This window comes from Notolepis coatsorum (assembly GCF_963971535.1).
Source record: "Notolepis coatsorum genome assembly, chromosome: 12".
Taxonomy (NCBI): domain Eukaryota; kingdom Metazoa; phylum Chordata; class Actinopteri; order Aulopiformes; family Paralepididae; genus Notolepis; species Notolepis coatsorum.
The window spans coordinates 70,245,362-70,267,709 of record NC_140176.1 but is presented as its reverse complement, the minus strand read 5'-3'; the positions used below and the strand labels follow the sequence as shown (position 1 = coordinate 70,267,709).

At 42.2% G+C, this 22,348-nt stretch overlaps 1 protein-coding gene across 1 annotated transcript in view; it reads right to left on the bottom strand.

Moving 5' to 3' along the window:
- Window positions 1-21,799, bottom strand: part of tfr1b (transferrin receptor 1b) — a 41,428-nt gene extending 19,629 nt beyond the window's left edge. Inside the window, exons 1-11 of the mRNA XM_084326416.1 lie at window positions 21,734-21,799; window positions 18,953-19,004; window positions 18,571-18,787; window positions 17,681-17,879; window positions 12,360-12,497; window positions 11,759-11,843; window positions 11,117-11,239; window positions 10,822-10,917; window positions 10,398-10,537; window positions 6,315-6,478; window positions 6,055-6,174 (exon numbers count right to left, since the gene is read on the bottom strand). Coding sequence (XP_084182542.1) covers window positions 6,055-6,174; window positions 6,315-6,478; window positions 10,398-10,537; window positions 10,822-10,917; window positions 11,117-11,239; window positions 11,759-11,843; window positions 12,360-12,497; window positions 17,681-17,879; window positions 18,571-18,787; window positions 18,953-18,997 — 1,327 coding nt within the window. The 5' untranslated portion in view covers window positions 18,998-19,004; window positions 21,734-21,799. The remainder of the gene's footprint in view (window positions 1-6,054; window positions 6,175-6,314; window positions 6,479-10,397; window positions 10,538-10,821; window positions 10,918-11,116; window positions 11,240-11,758; window positions 11,844-12,359; window positions 12,498-17,680; window positions 17,880-18,570; window positions 18,788-18,952; window positions 19,005-21,733) is intronic.
- Window positions 21,800-22,348: the final 549 nt, after the last annotated feature.

Genomic DNA, 22,348 nt, shown 5'->3' with positions numbered 1-22,348 from the left:
CACCAGATGGCGCTCTTGAACCGTTGGAGAGTTGAGAGGGGATCAACAGTAGATCTCAAGTCTCCGGGGGAGAAATATGATTGCGATCACAGATTTTTGAAATATTGATCTCAATGACGTGTTACGGCGTCATTGGCAGAATTAGCATGGCGGGGAATGACGAGTTTAGGCGTCTCTGGCAGAGAAAGTGTTAACTTGTCCCCGTGTCCAGTCCTTTCGACGTAAACAATGATGCATGTAATTGTATTAACGTTAGTTATTGTGTTGTAGCTATAAGATACATTCTGAACATTAACGTTACTGTCATTGTATTTATTTAGTTAGCTAATGTTGATAGCATTGAATAGCATCAACGCTAGCTGGCTACAACAAATTCTCACAAGCTCAGGGCTGTACACTGCGAGCATCTCGTCGCAAATTGCCCCCTAATCTGGCCGGTGCGAGTGGAAAATATCATCTGGGGGCAAGCTTGCGAGTAGTGATTGCAACCCTTCATTCGCATTTCACTCCTAAATTAATCCATACAAATTGGATAAAACATTAGCCTACAACCAGGGCATAATGTTGCGGTTGCAATTTCATTAGACAGACCAGCGCGGACCTTTAATAACATGCAATTTGATTGACACGAGCAATGGGCTAACGTTAGCTGCTATCCACGGTACCATTAGGATTATGCTAAGCTAACTAGCGTTAGCTGCTGCTAACCCTGGACACCAGTCAAAGCGGACTCCACAACACTAGTTCCATTCGGGAGGAAAGGGGGTGGGTTATATTGACAACGCTTGACAACAGAAGTTTAAACATAACTTCATATTTATTGGCTATTCGTTTCTGTTACTGTATATCATCCACTTTCCATCTCCGTCTGTTAAACGCTTCCCGTTTACATTCGAGTGTGACGTCATCACCTACGGCAGCTTAGACGATCAAACGCGAACCTAGAACAAAACCCGGGGGGGGGGGGGGGGGCTGGCTCTCTCATTCGTTCTCGCCCCCTCTCTCTCTCTCTCTGATTGATTGAAAACTTTATTAACAGATTGCAGAATGGGTGCAATACAGTACAGCTCTCTCTACATTCAATGATTTAAAGTAGCCAAACGTTACAGACAGTATAAATACTAACTGGATAGTTGATGATATAAACATTTAATTTCATTATCTGAAATATTCTAAAATCATTAAGTCTGCTATAAGCCATTATCCCTTTGTGTGTGTGATTATTATTTTCTCACAGTAGTGTGTGTGTATATATATATATTATATATATATATATATATGTGTGTGTGTTTGGCTAAAGTGGATAGAAAACACAGTACTGTGCAAAAAAAGGCACCCAAAAGTTTTTAGTAGTGCGTCAGTAGACTACTCTTAGTACATTTTCATTAAATTATTTTTTAAAGCATCTTCATGGTTTAATAATGCAAACATATGTTGCAGGGACTTATTATAATAATCATATTGGCGTGACTGTATGCATCAAAGGGTTAAATCAAGCATTTTTAAGTGCTTTAGACTAGAGGAAATGTCAAAATATTGCGATATATATCGTATCGTGATATGGCCAAAAAATATCGCGATATCATTTAGAGGCCATATCGCCCAGCCCTACTATAATGGTAAAATAGTTATTTAAAAAGTGTGCCCCTAGTGAAAAAGCTTAGCGTACAGCCCTGAAGCTGGCTCGAGTTCTCATAGCCGTGAGTAACTCACGCCCACCCCTTATGTAATAAGATTTTTTTATTGATAATTTGAATCAGTCTCCGTGCTTCGTTAAGCTCTCACGCTTAAAATGTGTCGACTCCGTTGCAAACGCACTACCTGCGATCTCCGTCCCACAGGCTTTACACAGTGCATTGCGCCGCTCTCATACCGAAGCCATTCGAAGTCCTTCAGCCACTCTCCGCGGCTGGTGCATCCACATCGCCAACCGTTTCAGCAGCCACGCGACTACACCTGTTATGTTTTGAGTAACGTTAACTTTACAAAGAAATGCTGTAATCGTTCGCTTCATCTTTAGATTTTAGGTAATTTAGCTAGTTAGGTAACGTTAATACATTTATAATAAACGTTTGTTTTCAGGTAACATCAAAGAAATTCTAATGAGCCTAGTTAACGCGTTAGCTCTCGGTCACGTGACAGTGGAGTGCTACAAAAGGGAGTGATTGAAGGCTAATCTTAAAAAATCTAAATTCAGCATTAAAGGCAAGAACGTCAAGCTCACGTTTGATTGGTTAGAAGAATGGTCACCGTCAACTCACAAGGAACATACCGAGTGTACAAACTAGCGAATGTACAGAGAAAGGGACGTTCGGGAGGGAGGGTCGCACCAGAACAATTATTTGCACTCGCACAAATGCTCCCAATTATATTTTGAGGTTGCAGATACAATTTCGGGAGCGTATGCAACTAAAATGGTCGCAATTTCGAGCCCTGTAAGACATGGATGACAAACAATATTCATTGCAAATGTGTGGGGGAAAAGTATGTGCCTTTGTATAGGTGATGGCGGCTAACGCACGGTGTGATCGAGTGCACATTTGACAGCCGGTTTAGATGCCTGGATCGTAACGGTGGGGCAATAGTCCGCCCAAAGCACATCACTCACTTAGGTGCTGGGTTAGGTAATAATCACAATAAAGATAATAGAACCTGCACACTCATACGCTCCAGAATAAACTTTTAATGTACAACGTTTCGTCAGGGTCATGAGGAGTAGACGCTGGAAACACGGTCAATGAAAAGTTTATTCTGGAGTATATGATAATGCGGGTTATATTCTCTTAACTAAACATTAAATACATCTTAATTTCTCACTCAAAATATTCCTAAATGAGAAAATATTTCCACTTGCAGTGCCTAACTTGGGTTTAAAAATACAGCAGCACCATGGACAGGTGTGCTCAAACTCATTTATTTGGGGATGACATGACAAACAAATGCAATGACGAAAGATGATGCAATGAGTCATGAAAATACAAATTAAGCAAGCTTACAAAATAAACTAAATACAAATGGTGAAAAATACCATTATGTCTAAGAGCTTCCCTCTCCCTCATTTTGAGTTTAGTTTCCCCCCCTTCCCGATATCTGCCAACAGCGCTGCCAGGTGCAAACTGCTCCACGAGCCAACTGCGTTAACCCATTCAGTGCCAACCACGAGTAGTCGGGTTAACTCGCCATCGCTTGAGTGCCAATCACAAGTATAGTCGGGTTTTGGTCGTTATTTCTTTTATTAGAGATATCCATTCATTTTCATCCATCCAACCTGATGTTATCGTTGGGAATGGGTCCGAGCTCGCAAAAGGGCAAATACCGCCGCCTATTGTCTCCCGGATGGTATTGCACATCATTGGATTGGATTGGCTGGGAATGTGCATCCGAAAAAACACTCCGGTCCGGGTTTCCCTTCTCGGGCAAGCAGTATCGTGTTACCACATTGACTGGGGAGGCTTGGAGGAGCGTGGATTATGCGTTTTTGGACAGTAACATTGGATCAATAAACTAGGGCTGAACGATTAATCGATTTTAAATCGAAATTTGAAATGAAATTAGCAAATAAATTTTTTTTTAACCAGGAAGTCGCATTGAGATACAAGATCTCCTTTGCTCCTTTGTTATTGTTGTAGGAACGGTTTGGGAGAGGGAGGTAAGGGGTTTTAGATTGTGTGTTGTGAAGTTTAGACTTCAGAGAGGGAGAGTAAAGTACAGAAAAAAGGTACCGTTGGGTACCGGTATCGATTCCCAGGTAAAACTAAACATTTTCAGACTCGGTGTCCCAAACAGACCCACCAGATGAAAGCCGCATTTTACAATAAACCTCTGTGGGGATGCTAAAATTTTATTATAATCGCAATCGCAATATCAGTCAGAAAAATCGCAATTAGATTATTTCCCAAAATCGTGCAGCCCTACAATAAAAGCGATACATATTTGGAATGGCGATCAGGAATTGGAATAATCTTTTTGCATTACATCAGATACAAGGCAAGAACATTATATATAAATTTGATCGTTGATCTGATATGTATTTCTACGCCGATCGACGCTGTATCTGTGTGTGTATGTGTGGCTGTTTTCCGTTGGGTGCAGGAGGTGGGGGGCGGGCCGTGCTACGAGGGCCATTTCATGTATGCACGAGCAAGGATAATAATGATGATCTAGCATTGATTTCAGGAAGATTCGATAATCAGCAGAAAAATTACACCGCGTTTTGTGTATTCCACTAAAGGGCTATTATCGTGTCTCTCTGGAATTACTAGAAATCTCCAAAACTATACCCTTATTCAAAACGGTATAAAACAAAAATGTACTGATGAAAAAACAATCCGTTTCGTACATGTTGACTGCAAGCAAGTCATTGATAAGCCACGGATGTATTAGACCCATAGTAGGGCTGAACGATTACCGGTAATCGATTTTAAATCAAAATCGCGATTTGGAATGATGCAATTAACAAAAAAAAATATATATATATATATATAGCATTTTTTTTTTACATTTATTTATTTAAATATTTTTATTTTATTTTTTTAACCAGGAAGTCCCATTGAGATACAAGATCGGTTTGGGAGAGGGAGGTAAGGGGTTTTAGATTGTGTGTTGTGAAATTTAGACTTCAGAGAGGGAGAGTAAAGTAGAGAAAAAAAAGGTACCGTTGGGTACCGGTATCGATTCCCAGGTAAAAAAGAAACATTTTCAGGCTCGGTGTCCCGAAAAGACCCACCCCTTAGGCCAGATGCAAGCCGCATTTTGCAATAAACCTCTGTGGGGCTGCTTTAAAAAAGATATACCGTAATCGCAAATTTCATCGCAATATCCGTCAGAAAAATCCCAATTAGATTATTTCCCAAAATCATGCAGCCCTAACCCATAATTTAAGATATATTTTAAGCACTCGCAAATTTCCCCATCCTCCCATTGATTAAAGCGCTGGCCTACAAGCCCTAATTTGGTCATATCCGGCCGGCTTTGAATGTGTTAAGGGTGACAAAATGGCATCCAATGTAATAAAAAAAAGTCAACCAACGAACTAGATTCTTGTACTGGATCTCCTCTCTGGTAAACAAGAATACCCTGAAGACTCTGGCAGGAGCACTCATTCAAGGGTACTATGACTATGCGTGCACCTCATGGTACCAAAGCACCTCAAAGGCGCTTAAAACAAAATTACAAACATCACAAAACAAACTGGTCAGACTACTACTTGACCTGAACCCCAGAACCCACCTCAGCCCTGCCCACTTTGACAACCTAGGATGGCTTAGAGTAGACGACAGAGTACAGCAACTTGCAATGGGCCTGGTCTTCAAGATACACTATACGACCGGGGTGCCCATGTACATGTCAAAATACTTCCCAAAGGTCAGTGAATACCACAACCACTACACCAGAGGAAGCTCAACAAATCATGTTAAACCCAGATTCGGCTCAAACAAGGGACTAAACACATTTCGCAATTATGCCACAACAATGTGGAACGCCCTACCCAAGGAATAGTAATGTGAATCCCTGCCCACATTCAAAAGCGCTCTTAAAGAGCACCTACGGGAGGCTGCAATTCGAAACTGGCCACCGTAAATGCCCAAAACCCCCACCACCTCCTAATAGACAGTCTCCTCCCCACCGCATGTATATATTCCCTCCCCGCCGTATGTATATTTCCCTCCCACCCACCCACCCCCTCCTAATGTACAGTCCCCTCCCCATCATATGTATATACTCTGTCAGGATCTAGGGGTAACAGTACTGTATATTTGAATACCGCTTATGTCACAAATGTATCAGTACTAAATACCTATATGTCCCTATGCCATAAATGTCATGTATGTTGTGTATGTCATAAATGTCTATATGAAATGAAAATGGGGGACCCTGATGGAAACAAGACAAACGTCTTTCTCAGGTCTGCATCCCCTTAACAATTGTATGTATTGAGCCGTACTGTATTGTACCCATTATGCAATCTGTTAAATAAAGTATTCATTCATGCCATTACATTGGGACTAAATCCAACGGATTACGATACAAAAAAATTAAAAGTGTTGTCGTTACCGTTCTCCACCATGTCATGTACAGCCTTGGCCAGCTCCATCAGTATGGTGGTCCCCACCTTGGCTCTGGCATAGCCCTGACCCCAGGCGTCTCTCTGGGCGCCCAACACCACAAACCGGTCTGCAGACAAACAGTCCACTTACAATCATCATCTTTTTCTTTTGTCATTATGCAACTGTATATATAAACAAATATCCAAGAACAGCTACAGACTTGCATGAGTGTGTAGCGGTTGAAGTGCCCTGGCTTACTGTCCTTACCGGGGTCAGTGTAGCCCTTGATGATGCCAAACACGTTCTGGATCTTTCTGTTGACCGGCACGTTGTTGACCTCCACGGTGACGTCAACCTCGCCTCCCAGCCTGTAGGCTACGCCGACCAGTGCGCCTTGAAAAGTACGGCTGGACTCTGGGCCTCTCATCATCCTGTTGGGAGTGAGAGAGCGACCCATTTAATTCTATTTTAAATTATGTTCATTTTCTGTGATGTTAAAATAGGTGCTATAGACAACATTCAGCCACTAGAGGTCGCACTCGAGCACCAGCACATCATCTATCCAATCAGGTGCATTCCACGTGGGGTTTGGAAAGTAGGGAGGGGATACATGCACGCAACATTGATTTTAGACCAGCAAACATTTAATTGATAAATTATTAAAATTGAAATCAATAATTTGTTTGGGGGGGCAATATTTTTATTCCACACCTTTCTAAAAGCTCTGTGGATGAATTATTTAAATATATATTAGGGCTGTCTTAAATACTTCGAAGCTTCGTTCGATGGGCATGAGATTCGAAAATTAGATTATAAAAGTAAAATATATGATTTTTTATTTATTTTTTGTAAAATAAACTCTGCCTCTTTGTTAATTACAACACAAGCAATGCCGTTTGTTATTTAAGATGAGGTCGGACTCGGCACTGACAGATTTGTGTTCATTGGCTGCTTTTATAAAGCCTCAAATGACAATATTTTCATGGAAGCAAAGTGTTTAGTTTGTCTAAGATTTAAACTTTACAGCACTGACAAAGTTGAACAAAGTGCTGTACAAGTCCCACAACATAAAAAAAATAAAAAAATATTTTATTTCGACACTTCGGATTAAAATCGAAGCTTCGAATTCCAAAAAAAAAATCGAAGGTCACCCCCAATATATATATAGCACCTTTAACTCATTGACCGCCACACTCTTTTCCCGTCTCTACACTATTTTTCCCGTTACCAAAAACATGTTTTAGGTAAATAGACCTTATACAACGGCATGCAAATTTCTCGATTCTGATTGGCTGAAACAGTCAACTTACACATGGGTATTTGTAATAACCCACGCTCTTGGTCCCAGGACCCGCCGACAACCGCATTACTATCACTCCACCATGCACGTTTTTAGAAGTGAAAGCAAGATGGCGGACACGCCGGACAGTAAACATTACGAAAGGATATGGTGATAGGGTCATAAAGACTAAATGAAAAACGATTCTATCACGGCGAATGTTTGTTTCTTAACACAATGGGGACGAACAACGGATATCTCCGTGTTTCGATTCCACCCGTTGTGGACAGAAGCAAGGATAAATCCGTGGGAAGTTGTTATTGCTTTTATTCCATTTTAATAACCTATTCAAGGTCGCCGAGCGCCACTGCAGATATACCCTACTCTTTGAATTCGACAAAGTGCAATACCGGCCAGATCCTCTTAGGGGCGCTATCGCGATATTTTTTTTTTACTTTCAATGGCGTTTTATGTTAGCTCGATTCTGGATCTGCAGCCTGTAGCTTGGATTACATTTGCATCGCAGATTTCAGCATGCAATAAGGGGATTTATCATCAGCCAATGGACATATCGATCTACCAGATGGCGATCGATAACGGGGAAATGCTCGGGGGGATCCCACCGGACCACGGTAAGATCTTTTTCACGTAAAGTACATCCCGATCGGGCCTCGTTTTGATAGCCATCCAGGCGATCGGCCTATGAGGCTAACGCGGTTATTGGTAATCAATCATCAGAAACAACATCCCCGGCCCGCCCCTTTCATGCATACATGCGTGAGGATCGTGCCGATCATATGCAGTTTGAGTTTTAACTGAAGCGTATCTATAACCGAAATGCCATTGGATTTAACGTTATTAGCTATTAGCCCATTATCTCGGCTTCCAGGAAATATACTAGACCAAATCCGGTATAAAGCTTATATTCACGGCGCTATAAAATGAGAAAGTATTGATGGATTTTTTTTCTCTTTAAGCCATTTTGAAGGGACGGTTTATGGTCTCAATTCACAATGAGAATGGACAGATAGCAATACTATAAAGTATAGATTTAGCTCTACAAACAGCCCCACGTCCGTTTACATTTCCCGGTCCTCTTGAGATTAATTAGACTCATCCCAGTGGCCGCGAAAGTGTTAAACAATGTTGGATGATGTAATTGATGGGTCATGAGTCATTGTGGAACAAAATTAAAATTAGATTGATTAATTGCACATTTTATTACTGTCCGCCTCGTTTCCAACTGGTTAAGTTTAGGCACTCTTTCGGGCGGCTACGTGGCGTAGTGGGCAAGGCGCTCGCCACGAATGCGGAAACGCTGGGCTCGCCTGTTCGAGCCCAGCGCTCCACATTGCTTTCAGTTTAGCTGGTCGTTCATACTAATACACATTGGCCGTATTAGGGGGTGGGAAACTGATGGGTGGGGATCGGGCGTTGTGAACAGCGACTCCTACAGGTCGGTTGGTGCGCCTGCGCAGTAGAATCAGGAAGTGTCGGGGGCAGCATGAGCCTCCCACGCGTTACTCCTCACCACTGAGAGATCGAGCTGCGCAGGTGAAAAGATGCGACTGCTGTTACCTCAAGTACCGGAGGGGACTTGTGCTATGTATGACTTAGTCCACATTGCAGCCGGCTTGTGGGACGCAAGAAACAGCGTTCGTGACAGGGGAGGGTTGAATTGGATGATACGAAATTGGGATGGGAGAAAATATAGAAAATGGGAGAAAAAGTGGATAAAAAAAAAGTTTAGGCACTCTTTCGAAGTTGGTTAAGGTTAGAGTTCGTCTTTAGAGCAGGGCGATAGACCACCAGCCCTGATTCCAAACTCTAACCAACTTCGAAAGAGGGCCTAAACTTAACCAGTTGGAAACAAGGCGGACAGTAATAAAATTAGCAATCAATTCAATAACCGACGCTCACTTAAAACAGCGCACCTCCCAACTGCTTCTATAGAAAGTAAGTTTAAAAAAAAATTAAATAAATCTTATAGGGCAAAGAACCCCCCCCCCCTATATAGGGCAAAGAAAACTTTAATTTTCCTATAGGGCAAAGACAAACTTTTTTTAATTTGTTTTACCTACTTTCTATAGAAGCATCTAAGAATGAAGTTCTATAGAAAGTAGGTTAAAAACTATAGAAAAGTTGGATGTGTTAGTTTGTTGGATGTCTAGGTGAAAGACAGTTGGATGTCTTAATTTGTTGGATGCCTAGTTGAAAGACAGTTGGATGTGTTAGTTTGTTGGATGTCCTACTGAGAACAGTTGGATGCACTTCCGAGCTGCTTCCACATGGAGGAAACTTATTTTTTTTTGTGGGAACTACTTTTTCTGGCGGATGGTTCTCAATAAATCTTCAATTAATGTGTTTATTGTATAGCAATAAGGTTGGATGAATGTGCCAGTTGTATAAAAGCATTACACCACTTGTAGTCGTGGGTTGTGACAATTAGACCATAGGGGGGTCTAACGACCACCCCTAGGCATGGTCCAATTCTCACAACCCACTCCTGTGCGTGATGTAATGCTTTATTACCTTAGCCAGAAGGTACTCTAAAAAGAATAATCCTGGTGATCCCATCGCAATCATAATTACTTGTGTATATGGGAAACAATAGGTTTGAGGCGATAAAATCTCAGAGCGATCGCTCCGTCCTGATTCCCTCTGAGGGGGAGGAGTTCTTGCAGACACGCCCCACACTAAACTATCCCAGTTAAAAGGGTAGGCAATACTGCCACCGGGCGGGATTCGATAGTCATTGCAATTCCAACGTAGGCAGCTGTGCCAGGGAGATCCAGGAAGCTCAGTGTTTAGAACGGGGATCAAAAGGAAAAAGATCAAAACCCAAGAAAAGTCGGGTTTGGCGCTCAGCGGTTGGCAATGAAACCCGACTTCTCTCTGGTTTGGCGGGCAAAGCCTTAAGCTTTGAGACATTTAACTTGCTTTGGTAATATGTACTGCCATGTCATGCCAATAAAGCCACTTTGAAGTGTGACTGACTTATGGTTCAAGTACCGCTGATACGGTCAAAGAAAGAATCCATTTCCACCATCATGGTGTGCAGATGGCCTTACTTTAGGATAGTAGCAGCCATGTCGGCAGTGATGGTCTGGGCTGGGATAGTAGGGAGGCCAGACGAACGAGCTGGGGGGAACTGGGTGTGGTTGAAGGAGGGAAACCCAGGAGTGTAGGGGTCACCAGCACCCAGATGAACCTGAATTGAGAACCAACACACAACTTCAAACATTGCTCTATAATGACATTCCTGTAAAATATATTCAGCAGCTCATATGTTTCATGTTGTTGGAATATTCTTGTAGGGCAGATGAGATGGTTTAACCTGCTAGAATACAAATACTAGACAGAAGTAATTATCTGGAAAGAATTTGGGGTAGTTTAGCTGCCTCCATCTCTCCACATTAGGGAGCCATACTTGATTCACAGGGGCAACTGCTGCTGTGCCTGTGATGAGACTGGACATTCGTCACTGCTACCCACATGTCCGTAGAGCTCCGTGTCAGTCAGGTAGGTGTAGTCTTGAGGGTCGGGGTAGATGAGGACAGCGGAGGCCCCCAGCGCTGCAGCATTAGCCACCTGACACAAAAACATTAGGACGGAAAACTGCGTTCAGTATAGCTATTCCTGTTCAGTTCCTTTCTCAACTTGGAACGGACCATTACGAGGGGTGTAGAAACAGTCATAAGCCTTGATGCACACCTATAATCATCACATACACATGGGTTGACTCAATACTAAAGACTGGTAGACACACTTCACGTCAACGGTTACACACCTGCTGTGCAAAGCTGATGTTTCCAGCTCTGAGCAGCATCACAGAATTGTTCAGCTGCACAATCGTCTCCTGCAGCAGAGCCAGATCCTCTTGGCGCCCGTAGTTCCCATAAACCACCTTTCCCTAAAACACACACACACATTTGACATGCATTACAGTGCATCTGCTACAGTTTTGTTTTTGCCACACAATTTTGGGCCATATGAAAATCTAATTAAATTACAATGCCCACTTGATAACCCTGGTGATATGCTGGCTCTCACTGCCATCCATCTAGATGTGTTGGCTGTGGTGGTGACCATTGGTAGGGTATGTAGCATCGGCAATACCTGGAGCTCGCTTAATGGGACATGGGTCTGTTGAAGTTAGCAATGCTGTTTGTGGGCTGTTATGGGCCATGTAATACATTCATAGTGTGTAGTTCCATAGTATAAGTATTCATAGAAATGGGAGTGGGTTTCTTCATTGAGCACGTATCCTCATCATTAGGGCATAAGTATCATAAGTGTTTTATCATAAATAAATATTTTCTGGAAATTCTTCCTCTAAACCGTTTATAATGGAAAGAGCCCAAAGATTGAGGGGGGGGGGGGCTTTTTAAGATGCAACATCCATCTAATTTCAACCCTGCCAGAAACTCACCTGGACTGTACCAGTAGCACTGTAGGCCAGGTACCCCTTGGGTTGGAATTCCTCTGAGCCGAACCGAACACTGTTTGGCTTCTCACTGTCCAAATCAGAAAGTCAAGAGGGAATACAAAATTGTTAGTAATTTTACCAACAATTCTTAAAACAGCATATACAGCCAATGTAAATATGTGTGGGTTAAGTGTGAAAGTTGTGTACAGATCATTGTGGAAGTGTGTGGGATTTATTCCCAGTGTTTGAGGGTTGCGTGAGCTGGTCCCGAGTTTGTGACGGGGCTCGCAAATCAGCACTTATGGGGCTGAACACACTGACTCATTGCAATTTCTGAAAGAGCAAGATCACACACGCAGTGTATAGAAGAGGCCATTGGTCGCACTTAATGAGAAGGAAAATAAGTAAGCTGTGGCTTATTGAAGGTTGCTACTCCGTTTCAAAAAATCCTTGAGAAAAAAAACATTCAAGCCACAGACAGGAAGTAAGTACAGGAAGTTAATTGGTGTTCCGACACATGCCTTGGTGAGCATGAGTGTGTGTTTTGTTGCGTGCACATTTTGACTTTACAGTTTATGGTGTGTGTGAATGTACGTGTGCATACCTGTTCGGTGTCTGCAGTTGTACATAGTGGATGTCAATCCAGGGCTCCATCTCCTGTGCCTTGAATGCATCGTAGATTCTTCCTCCCAGACGCTCGTCATCATCACTGCCTGCCATAAGGTTCTCCATATCAAACTCCCTAAAAAAGGTTTGAGCGAACATGTTCAATTCAATTGATAGGAATAATTTAAAGTAGAGAGGCGTCAATCCTCTACCCAATATCTGAATTGGGCCAATACTGGTGAAATCTGAGGGATCAATATCAGCTACAGGTGGTCCAAATCCATGACCGATCCATTACCAAGTTGTCCTAAAGCATCCACCTCCATAAAAAGAAAAATGGTGTCACGCATGGTTAAGAAGATGGAAATGTGCCCAGCTTTCCCTCCAGAATGGATCTGATTCAGCTAGAGGAGATATTGGCCAAAGGTTTGAGAGTTTTACTATAATATTAATAACTGAACAGAATTGTTGGATTAAAGGTTTTAGTGACCAGTCAGTAGGCTTGCCACAGTAGTCAGTGATACCGGTGTTACGGTGTTCAGCCATCCACAGAGTACATTACCCACCGCCCAGGTTATCAGAATGTGAATACAAATATGTACCATGTATCCTTTCAACTTAAGCCTTGCATGGTTCTTTGAACCATTACAGATCCAGATACATCACTTTAATTTCTTAGCGGACTGAAAATCCCTCAAGCTGAATTGATTGATGATTTTTATTGTAGAGTAAAAGAGAGCATCCAAGGAATACAAACATGAGAATATTTCCATCATGGTCCCTGATTTTGGATTTTTTTGAAAAACAAGACGATAATTTAACAACTGCATGGCAATGATGGCAGAGTTCAGAACCCAACTCTCACACCAAGCAACCTACAGAGCCCCGTTTGGAAATACTTCCAATTTCTGATAAGTAGACGGCAGAATCATGGAACTGAGACAGAGCTGTATGGAAGCTACAGACTGAACTGCTCTCTTAACACATTCCCTGCCACTGGTTATATCCATCAATGTAGCCTCACTGCCACCACTCTAAGATGTTCACCTTCTTTGCCGGGCTAGAACTTTTTAAATTGTATTGCTAAATTGACATTACTATGGCCCATTCAACATCGATTATCTATCGTCCAGGATGTAGGAACGTTATACTTTTTCATTCATAGATTCGTACAAAAATACCTTCTAGAATATAAGTGTTTTTATTGTTTTCTGCAATAATTCATAGAACGTGAGTTATAGGCATAAACGCATACCAATTGCCGTTTATTCCCGATACACGCTATATAAAAAAATTCAACTGTATATGATCCTATACGTTATGAGTCATCATGCGCGGATGAAAGGGGGGGGGGGGTCGTTTATAATTCCGTGATAGTCAGTAAATGCTTTATGTAGTATGGGTGATATATTGATCAGATCGGTTTGCAGTGAAATGTATAAACAATTGGGCTGAAAATAGCGTCAGCGTCCTCTTACCGTGCGTCAATGAGACTGGCGGTGAAAGATCCCAGGTATAGGACGTCGATCGCCTAGGTCCATTTCCGGTTTGTATGTCGCAATAAACGCCGAAATCATAGATTATTACGTTTATAAAGCGATCGATATGTAACGTAATTTTCGCACTATAAGCCGCACCTGAATATAAGCCGCACCTGAATATAAGCCACAGCAGCTAAATTGAATGATGTGTACATATATAAGCCGCACTGGACTATAAGCCGCAGGTGTTTTAATGTTTAATTACCATATGTAATTACTTAGCATTGGGACACAATACTGTCGGACAAATAACAATTAACTCATTTACAAGTTGTATTACGTTTAGCAAATAAGGGAACAGATAAATAACATTTCAATGCAATCAAAAAAGCAATATTTCGATTTTTACATTTTCGGGTTTGGTCACGTCGAGTCACATAAGCCGCACCGTTATATAAGCCGCAGGGTCGAAAAATGGGGGGAAAAGGCGCGGCTTATAGTCCGAAAATTACGGTACTATAGTGTCTGTCGAGAGCCTTGCGACAATATCTGACGGCCAGATGAATTTAATCGACGCACAGCAGCCATATCCTGTTTACCAGTGTAACTCGCCCGACCATCCACCAGGCGGCGGTATTGAGCAGTCGTTGTATTGAGCCGTAGGGTCCAGCTGCAGCGCCGGAGGTGTATATATGAATTATGAATGCCATGGCGAAAAAATTGTTTGGCAGACAACGCATGGCCGGCAATAACGCTGTACAACGTGATTGGCGGGGAATGTGTTAAAGATCGGACAGCCCGGCGGCTAAGTGGCGCAGTGGGCAAGGCGCTCGCCACTATTACAGGATATGCTAGGTTCGAGCCCAGCTCTCGCCGTTGCTTCCGGCTTGGCTGGTCGTTCATACTAATACATTTGGCAGTATTAGGGGGTGGGAAAGCCGGTGGGTGGGGATCGGACGTTGTGGACAGCGACTCCTACAGGTTGGTTGGTGCGCCTGTACAGCAGAATCAGGACGTATCGGCGGCAGTGTGAGCCTCCCACGTGCTACTCCTCGCCACTGAGAGATCGCGCTGTACAGGTGAAAAGATGCGACGGCTGCCTCCTCGTGTACCGGAGGGGACACATGACGCAAGGCTTCGTCCACATTGCAGCCGACCAGTGGGAGGCATGGTCTAACAACGTTCGAGACAGGGGAGGGTAGAATTGGACAATACGAAATTGGGATGGGAGAAGAAAATGGGGAGAAAAAGCAGATACAAAAAAAAAATCGGACAGGAATACGGGCAACCACTTTGCCCTGGAATTAAAAAAACTGGCATCTGGCAACCAGTAAAAAGAAGAGTACACAAAACGTTTGTGTTCAAACCTCTTACCGTATTCTTTTTCATTAGCACTGAAAGTGTTTTCTTTTTTGCGTTTAAGAAACTTCATAATGTTACCTTTCAAAAGAGACCAGACTCATGCATGTGCTATAAGTAGGGATGTTCGATATTGGCTTTTTTTAACGATAAACCGATATTGTCCAACTCTTAATTTCCGATACCAATATATGCTGGGTTTCCCCCCTCCCCCCCCCCAAAATAAATTTCAGGTAATTAACATCTCTTGTTGTGGAATTAACACAACATTATGCATACTTTTGACAATAAATTAAATAAGAATTTGTTCTTACTTGCCTGGGTAAATAAATGTAAAACATTTAAATATATATATATTTTTTAAAACGGATATTACATTTTAATGCCAATATCGGCAGGCCGATAATATCGGACATCCCTAGCTATAAGTATAATACATCGCAAATTACTTTGGGTATGCAATCGTAAATTTTTTTCTCTTTTGTTAATAGCCCCATTTTTGGCATATCCTCAAGTGGTTAAAATCTATGTTTAAGGATTACCATTGCTTTATTCAGAGCATCAGGAGTGTACCAATGTTCCCCATGGTAGTTAATGGTATCAAGCTAAAGGGGTTTGATTATTTCCCTTTCTGTAGCTTTCGTATTTGTTGGCCCTCTTGCGCACATTACACGCAAAACACAGGCTGACAGTTGGTCAAATTATGGCATGCATTTATATATATTACAGGGCTGTACGCTAAGCTTTTTCACTAGGGGCACACTTGCCCCTAAATTAGAAATTTAGGGGCAAAAAATATGTTTTAGGGGCAAATTTTTAAATAACAATTTTACCATTATAGTGCAAAAAAATATGTTCCTCCTGCCTCATTACTGTGGTCCTTTTATTTAACATTTAAGTGCTTTTGTTGTCAGGTTTGTATCTTTTATAATGAACCAACTAGGGCTGGGCGATATGGCCTAAATATGATATCACGATATTTTCTGACCTTTCGGCGATACACGATACACATATGTTTTTCTTTTTTACCTCAAACAATTCATTATGAGGCTTACCAAGACAGTATGAGTTTGCAAGCTAACATTAAAGACAAAATAAAATACCCATGCATTTAGCATTTTTATATTATATATTAGATTATATATTGCATATATTTAGCAATGAGATATTATATGATTTAGATATGAAATATGATGCATTGAAAATGTGGGACCCTGATGTAAACAAGACAAAAGTCTTTCTCTGGTCTGCATCCCCTTAACAATTGTATGTATTGAGCTGTACCCATTCTGCAATATGTTAATAAAGTTTTAAATCAATCAATCAATAGCATTTTAGCATTTTTATGAAACTACTGTATATTTGTATGTCTCTAAATGTTTTGATGAATTGAAAATGGAGGACCCTTATGTAAAAAAGCCGAAAGTCTTTCTCTGGTCTTCATCCTCCTGTACTGTATTGTACCCATTATGCAATCTGTTAATAAAGTTCTCATTCATTCATTCATTCTGACGGAAAACAGAATAATTTTGATTGACAGTAGAGTCTGCCAATTACGTCACAACGCTTGCACCCGCCCTGCTGTTCTTAGCACCAATCGGCAAGCGCATTAGTTTTTGACTTCCTGAATGCCCTGTGTGTTGACAACAACAAAGCTACTAACATTAGCTCCCCGCGGCCCACGAGTAGGAGACCAGTGCTCTGCAGGATGACTAAATGAGGCATAATGATTTTACCTCAACGAATGTTATAATAAAAGCCTTTCCATACATCTGTCTGATTGAAAACTTTATTAACAGACCGCGGAATGGGCATATCTCAGCACGGGCTGAGATATGAACGAGTAACGTGTGGACCAGATTGACGCGACACAAGGTTTACACAACAGCCCCCACCCCTTGTTTTATTGTATTTGTACCTGTACTACCTGCTGTCAGCTGTTTATCTCTCTCTGTGAGCTTGATTAGCTCACGTTAGCTAGCGTTAGCTCCGCGGCTAACCCTGAACTAAATCAATGACTAGGTTCTAAAGCATTTCAAGTAGTTTTCACTGCACATAGAAGCAGCCAAACAGCGGGAGAATTTCGGGAGCATATGGCCAAAACCCAGTTAGGAACCATCGATTCCCATCCCTACTACCAACTTTACTTTTCTTCATAGCTAAATCAGACAGTCAGCCAGTCTATCAGAGTGAGTGCTCAGTTGATTTTCCCCGCTGATCATACCTGAGTGCTCAGCGTCATCACACGCCTTGGATCATTTAGGAGTGAAATGCGAATGCAAGGCTTGAAATCGCTACTCGCAAGCCCGCCCCCAAATATTATTTACCAATCGCAACGGCCAATTAAAGGGGCAATTTGCGATGAGATCATCGCAGCGTACAGCCCTGTATTATACACACACACACATATATCTCATACAATAAAAACATGTGTAGTGTATGCATGTGCGTAGTGTGTGTGTTTACGTGCACAGCTCACTTTAAAGTCTCGCTAAAGATTCCGGGGGTGAGTTTCTGTCCCAGCAGACGGGTGAGGTCGTCCCAGTTCAGAGAAGGTTCTGGAACCCATGGGACTGTGACGCTGGGCACAGTCACTTGCTTCTCCGTGGTAGAGGCATGTGGCAACAGTGGTTCTGGGGGAGGTGGTCTACGGTGGCTCACATAGCCAACCAGGTAGCCTGAGTTCCAAGTATGTAAAACAGGAAGTGACACAATGAGAATGACCCCACAGCCTCCTAGCCTCCTACTACTATCAAAAGTATATAAAGCCTATGAATTGCTCTATCTTTGTACTGAATGTGTACTGGTCTACACAAGCTGAAAGGTATACCATAACCCTGTTTCTACAGTAATATAATAAGTTCTGGTCTACACAAGCGGAAAGGCATTGTAACTCCCTCTATTTGCAATGATGACAGCAACAGCAAAGAGGAAATTATAGACTTTAGCATCTTCTTCTTGCTAGGAACTCTACACGAAAACCGTCAGTGGCCGAAACTTCCACTTATATAAGGATGTGCGAGGTTCTAGAATGTTCAGCTATGACATCATCACGAACGTTCCAGAATGTTGTGGCAGAGCTAATGTTCTAGAGACTGTTCTAGCATGTACTACTATGACATCACACACGTGCCAGAATGTTCCTAACAATAGTCCGTGGGTGAATTATGTACCATTACAATCGCTACACTAGCAGCCTTTAGGTAGGAACCAAACTTAAACTGAACACAGAGGTAGTTACAGGCATATAACATAACCCTGTTTCTACAGTAATATCATAAGTACTGATCTTCACAAGCTGAAAGGCATATAACATAACCCTGCTCTACATAAATTACTTCATGGGGCACCCAGAGAGGGGGGGCCTACCGATGACGAAGATGAGCAGGGTCCCCAGGGCCAGGTAGCAGATATTGCGTTTGCGTTGCTGCTGGAGGTACGGCCGGTAAGAGGGAGAGCCTTCTGGCTGGCCAGTCATCTCCACGGCATCGGTTTCGTCTAAGTTGCCGTTGGACATCTTGACCTCCACATGATTCCCTCCGTCCTCCTCCTGCAGAGTGAATCTGCTGTACCTTTCACTGTTAAACTAGAGACACAGGGAGTGGGGGGGTAAGAGAGAGTGGTCAATATTGTGTCTGTAACTCTTCCTCTTGTCATCCGAGTGAGGCGACAATACAGTAATGGGAGGAAATCATTAATTATTCATTAAATTAAAAAAAGAATACGATTTGTTTTATTTGATCAATCTTACCATTTTGTGAAATGCCGCCCTCGCTTGAGTTATCGTCTCTGCCATTAGTACTCTGGGGTAAGAATGCAAGAAAACAAAGAAAAAATAATGCAAAGGAGGAAGAGATGGACAGATAGTGGAGCGAGAGAAGAAAAAAAAGAATGCAAGAGGAAGAGATGGACAGATAAAGATTGGAGAGAGAATAAGAGAACGTCACAAAACATGGTTGGGTTTTTCCCAGTTAGTACCAAAGATTACAAGAACATATTTTTCCATCTGGAATCTATTCAAACTCTCGCACTCTTGAAAGGATGAAACAGCGCTGATGCGTCTACCTCACTCAGGCTGCCGTATGAGAGTTTCATGGAGGCAGGTAGACTCCTCCACCCTACTGGTAGAATTAAAGTTTCACAGTAAATCATTAGCACAGTTTCATTCTTTTGTAGTGCGAGGAGCCCCGACTTCTCCTACGTTCCACTTAGAAAGATACAACCTCAAATCTCTGGAAACACCCGCTACCCCTACAACAGCACAACGAGTCGCTTAAAAAGAGTGTCCATCAATTTAAGTCAGCTGTGCTTTTCAAGACTGAAGTCCTTGTTGCCAAACTGCTGCACGGGGGGGAAAAGTAGCTGGTTTTCAGTTCATGAGCTTTCACACCAAGCTCAGTGCAGAGGGCACAGAGCACCCAATACTTGTCAAGCATCATGGTGACCAGTGGTCAGGTTTGAAGGAGGAGGGGGGGGGGGTTCTGTCGAGTTGAGGAAACAGTGCGGGTGCTCGTTTCAGGTTCTGAAAAGAGGAACTTGACTGTTAAAAGCAAAGTGCTTACCCAACCGACAGAACAAAATCACTTCTTCTACAAACTATAGGACCCTACAAACACTTTACCCTACATCCCTCCTCAAACGTGCAACTTAGCGCAACATCTCACTCAAGCACGCCTACCATCTACTGACCTTGACATTGACTTCTCACACACATACTGGAGCCAAAACACAAGACAAAATAACTCCACAATCACCCGACAGGCGTGTTTTTATCACAACAGTGCATGACCTCGTGTCAGCTGCAATGACCTGAAAGTTAACGACACATTCAATGCATTGTGCGACGGCGTCAGAAACATTCCCCAGTGTGGTCCGACCGTAACAGAGTGAATCTTCAGGTGAATAAGCCGATAATAACCCGTAAACGTCTTTTGGCGCTAATTGCATTTCCTGATAGGTAGGTGTGTTTGGTGAACTCGACTAACTGGTTTTTAAACAACTCTACACAGCCAGAGGCACTTTTTTTTTAATATCACAGAAGCATGCCGTCTTGATGAACATTGGCAAGTTATGACAGCTTAGGCAGCAGAGAATAGCATGAATACACATGTACACAAACTAGAGCCACACACTGTACTGTAGTCAAGCCACACCTAAGTTTATGATGCCATTCTACCAACAAACAGGTTCTGATGATACCCAACTACGGCTGTACCCCTAATCTAGGCTCGTCATCATCGTCCACTCCAGTTAGTCTCATTAGGGTGCAGAGAGCGGAAGAGGTTTGACATGAGGAGGCATGATGATTATAATGGCTTGAATTCCATCAAGGATTTGCGCTTTCTCCACATCATGTGATAAGTCACACGGAGTAGTAAGGATGAAGCCTTTTTTCCTTCAGGAGTTTAGTTCCCTGCAATTCTCCTTTTGTACTCCGTCAGAAACGTAACAAGCCTGTTTTAAATCATCTTGGCCTAGAGACCAATTTAGGTCCCTGACTGGTATTTAAAAAGTTTGACATATAAAAGTTAGTTATAATAATGACCGCGTTAACACATTATCACAATCTATCATCCTAATAATAATAATAATCATATATTACCACAATCACCATAACAATGATACCATTACAACAATCACCATAATAAGGAGCATATACCGGTATCCCAACCCAAGTCTACATTTTCCCTAGTACCACATGTAGCACTAGCAGTAACCAGTAACACTGCATTGATTGAAAACTGTATTAACAGATTGCAGAATGGGTACAATACAGTACAGCTCAATACACACAATTGTTAAGGGGTTGCAGACCAGAGAAATACTTTAGTCTTGTTTACTAAACAGGGTCCCCCATTTTCAATTCATCAATTATATGACATACATATAGACACGCAGTACTGCTACATCTAGACATTTATGACATACCAGATTTACAAATACAGTACTGTTTGTGATACAAAAATACTCTAAAAAAGAAACTGTACATTGGGGGAGGTTGGGTAGGTGGGGGGGAATCATTAATTATCATACGACAATCGAAGGCCAAAGCAAAGCCAAGGTCACGTCTTCCCTCTAGTCTCTCGTCTCTCTCCAGCTGAAACAGCCTTCATGCTAGCAGCTAGCAGCAAGCTGCGACTTGCGGCTATTTCCTCCCCTGTCTGTTCGTCGAGCCAGCCATGTGCACGGAAGGTTATTATAAAGCCCAATAACGTTGCGTAAGCTAACGTGAGGAGAACAAACATCTTGGTTGCCAAATTACCACGCTACACGCTTAGCATTATAACTTAAAGAATGGGAACAATGGTATCTTTTGACAGGTGCCACAGCAGCCACACAGCACATGTGGCAGCTAGGTTCGTTTAGCTCAAGGTACTATCAGCAGCATCTCTAGGCTACAATACATTGGCCTGCATCTTATCACACGGACACTCTTTGGCTCTTTGGAAGATAATGATTCTCAGCTAACGTAACTAACTAATTAATTATTATGATACCCTTGGAGATAAGGCTCGCGTTCGTCATCTCTCACCTTGTTCCAGTCCGATGTCCCCTGGCTTCCTTCGACCACCCCCACTGTTGCCCGTCCTCTCTCTTCTTGTCGGTATACCGGTGTCAAGCTATATTAAATAAGACATTCTACTTCCGTCCATAAATGTTTCAAAATAAAGGTTCCCATTGCAATTCCACTTTAAAATGGTCTGCATATAAAATGTTGTTTGAAACGTTTAAAGACAGAACATATTAAATGGTGAAATGTCTGTTAAATATAATATATTGTATATAAGGTACGTAATATAACGGCAACTTTCTCCCCTCTGTCTAACAAACTCAGCAAGACCGATGGCTTCTCAGTTGCAGTGGGTGACAATATTGTCACAAGGAAAGACGAAATTACCTACCTGGGTTCCATCCTAGAGGCAAATCTTTCCTGTGACAAAATGGCATCCAATGTAATAAAAAAAAGTCAACCAACGAACTAGATTCTTGTACCGGATCTCCTCTCTGGTAAACAAGAATACCCTGAAGACTCTGGCAGGAGCACTCATTCAAGGGTACTACGACTATGCGTGCACCTCAAGGTACCAAAGCACCTCAAAGGCGCTTAAAACAAAATTACAAACATCACAAAACAAACTGGTCAGAC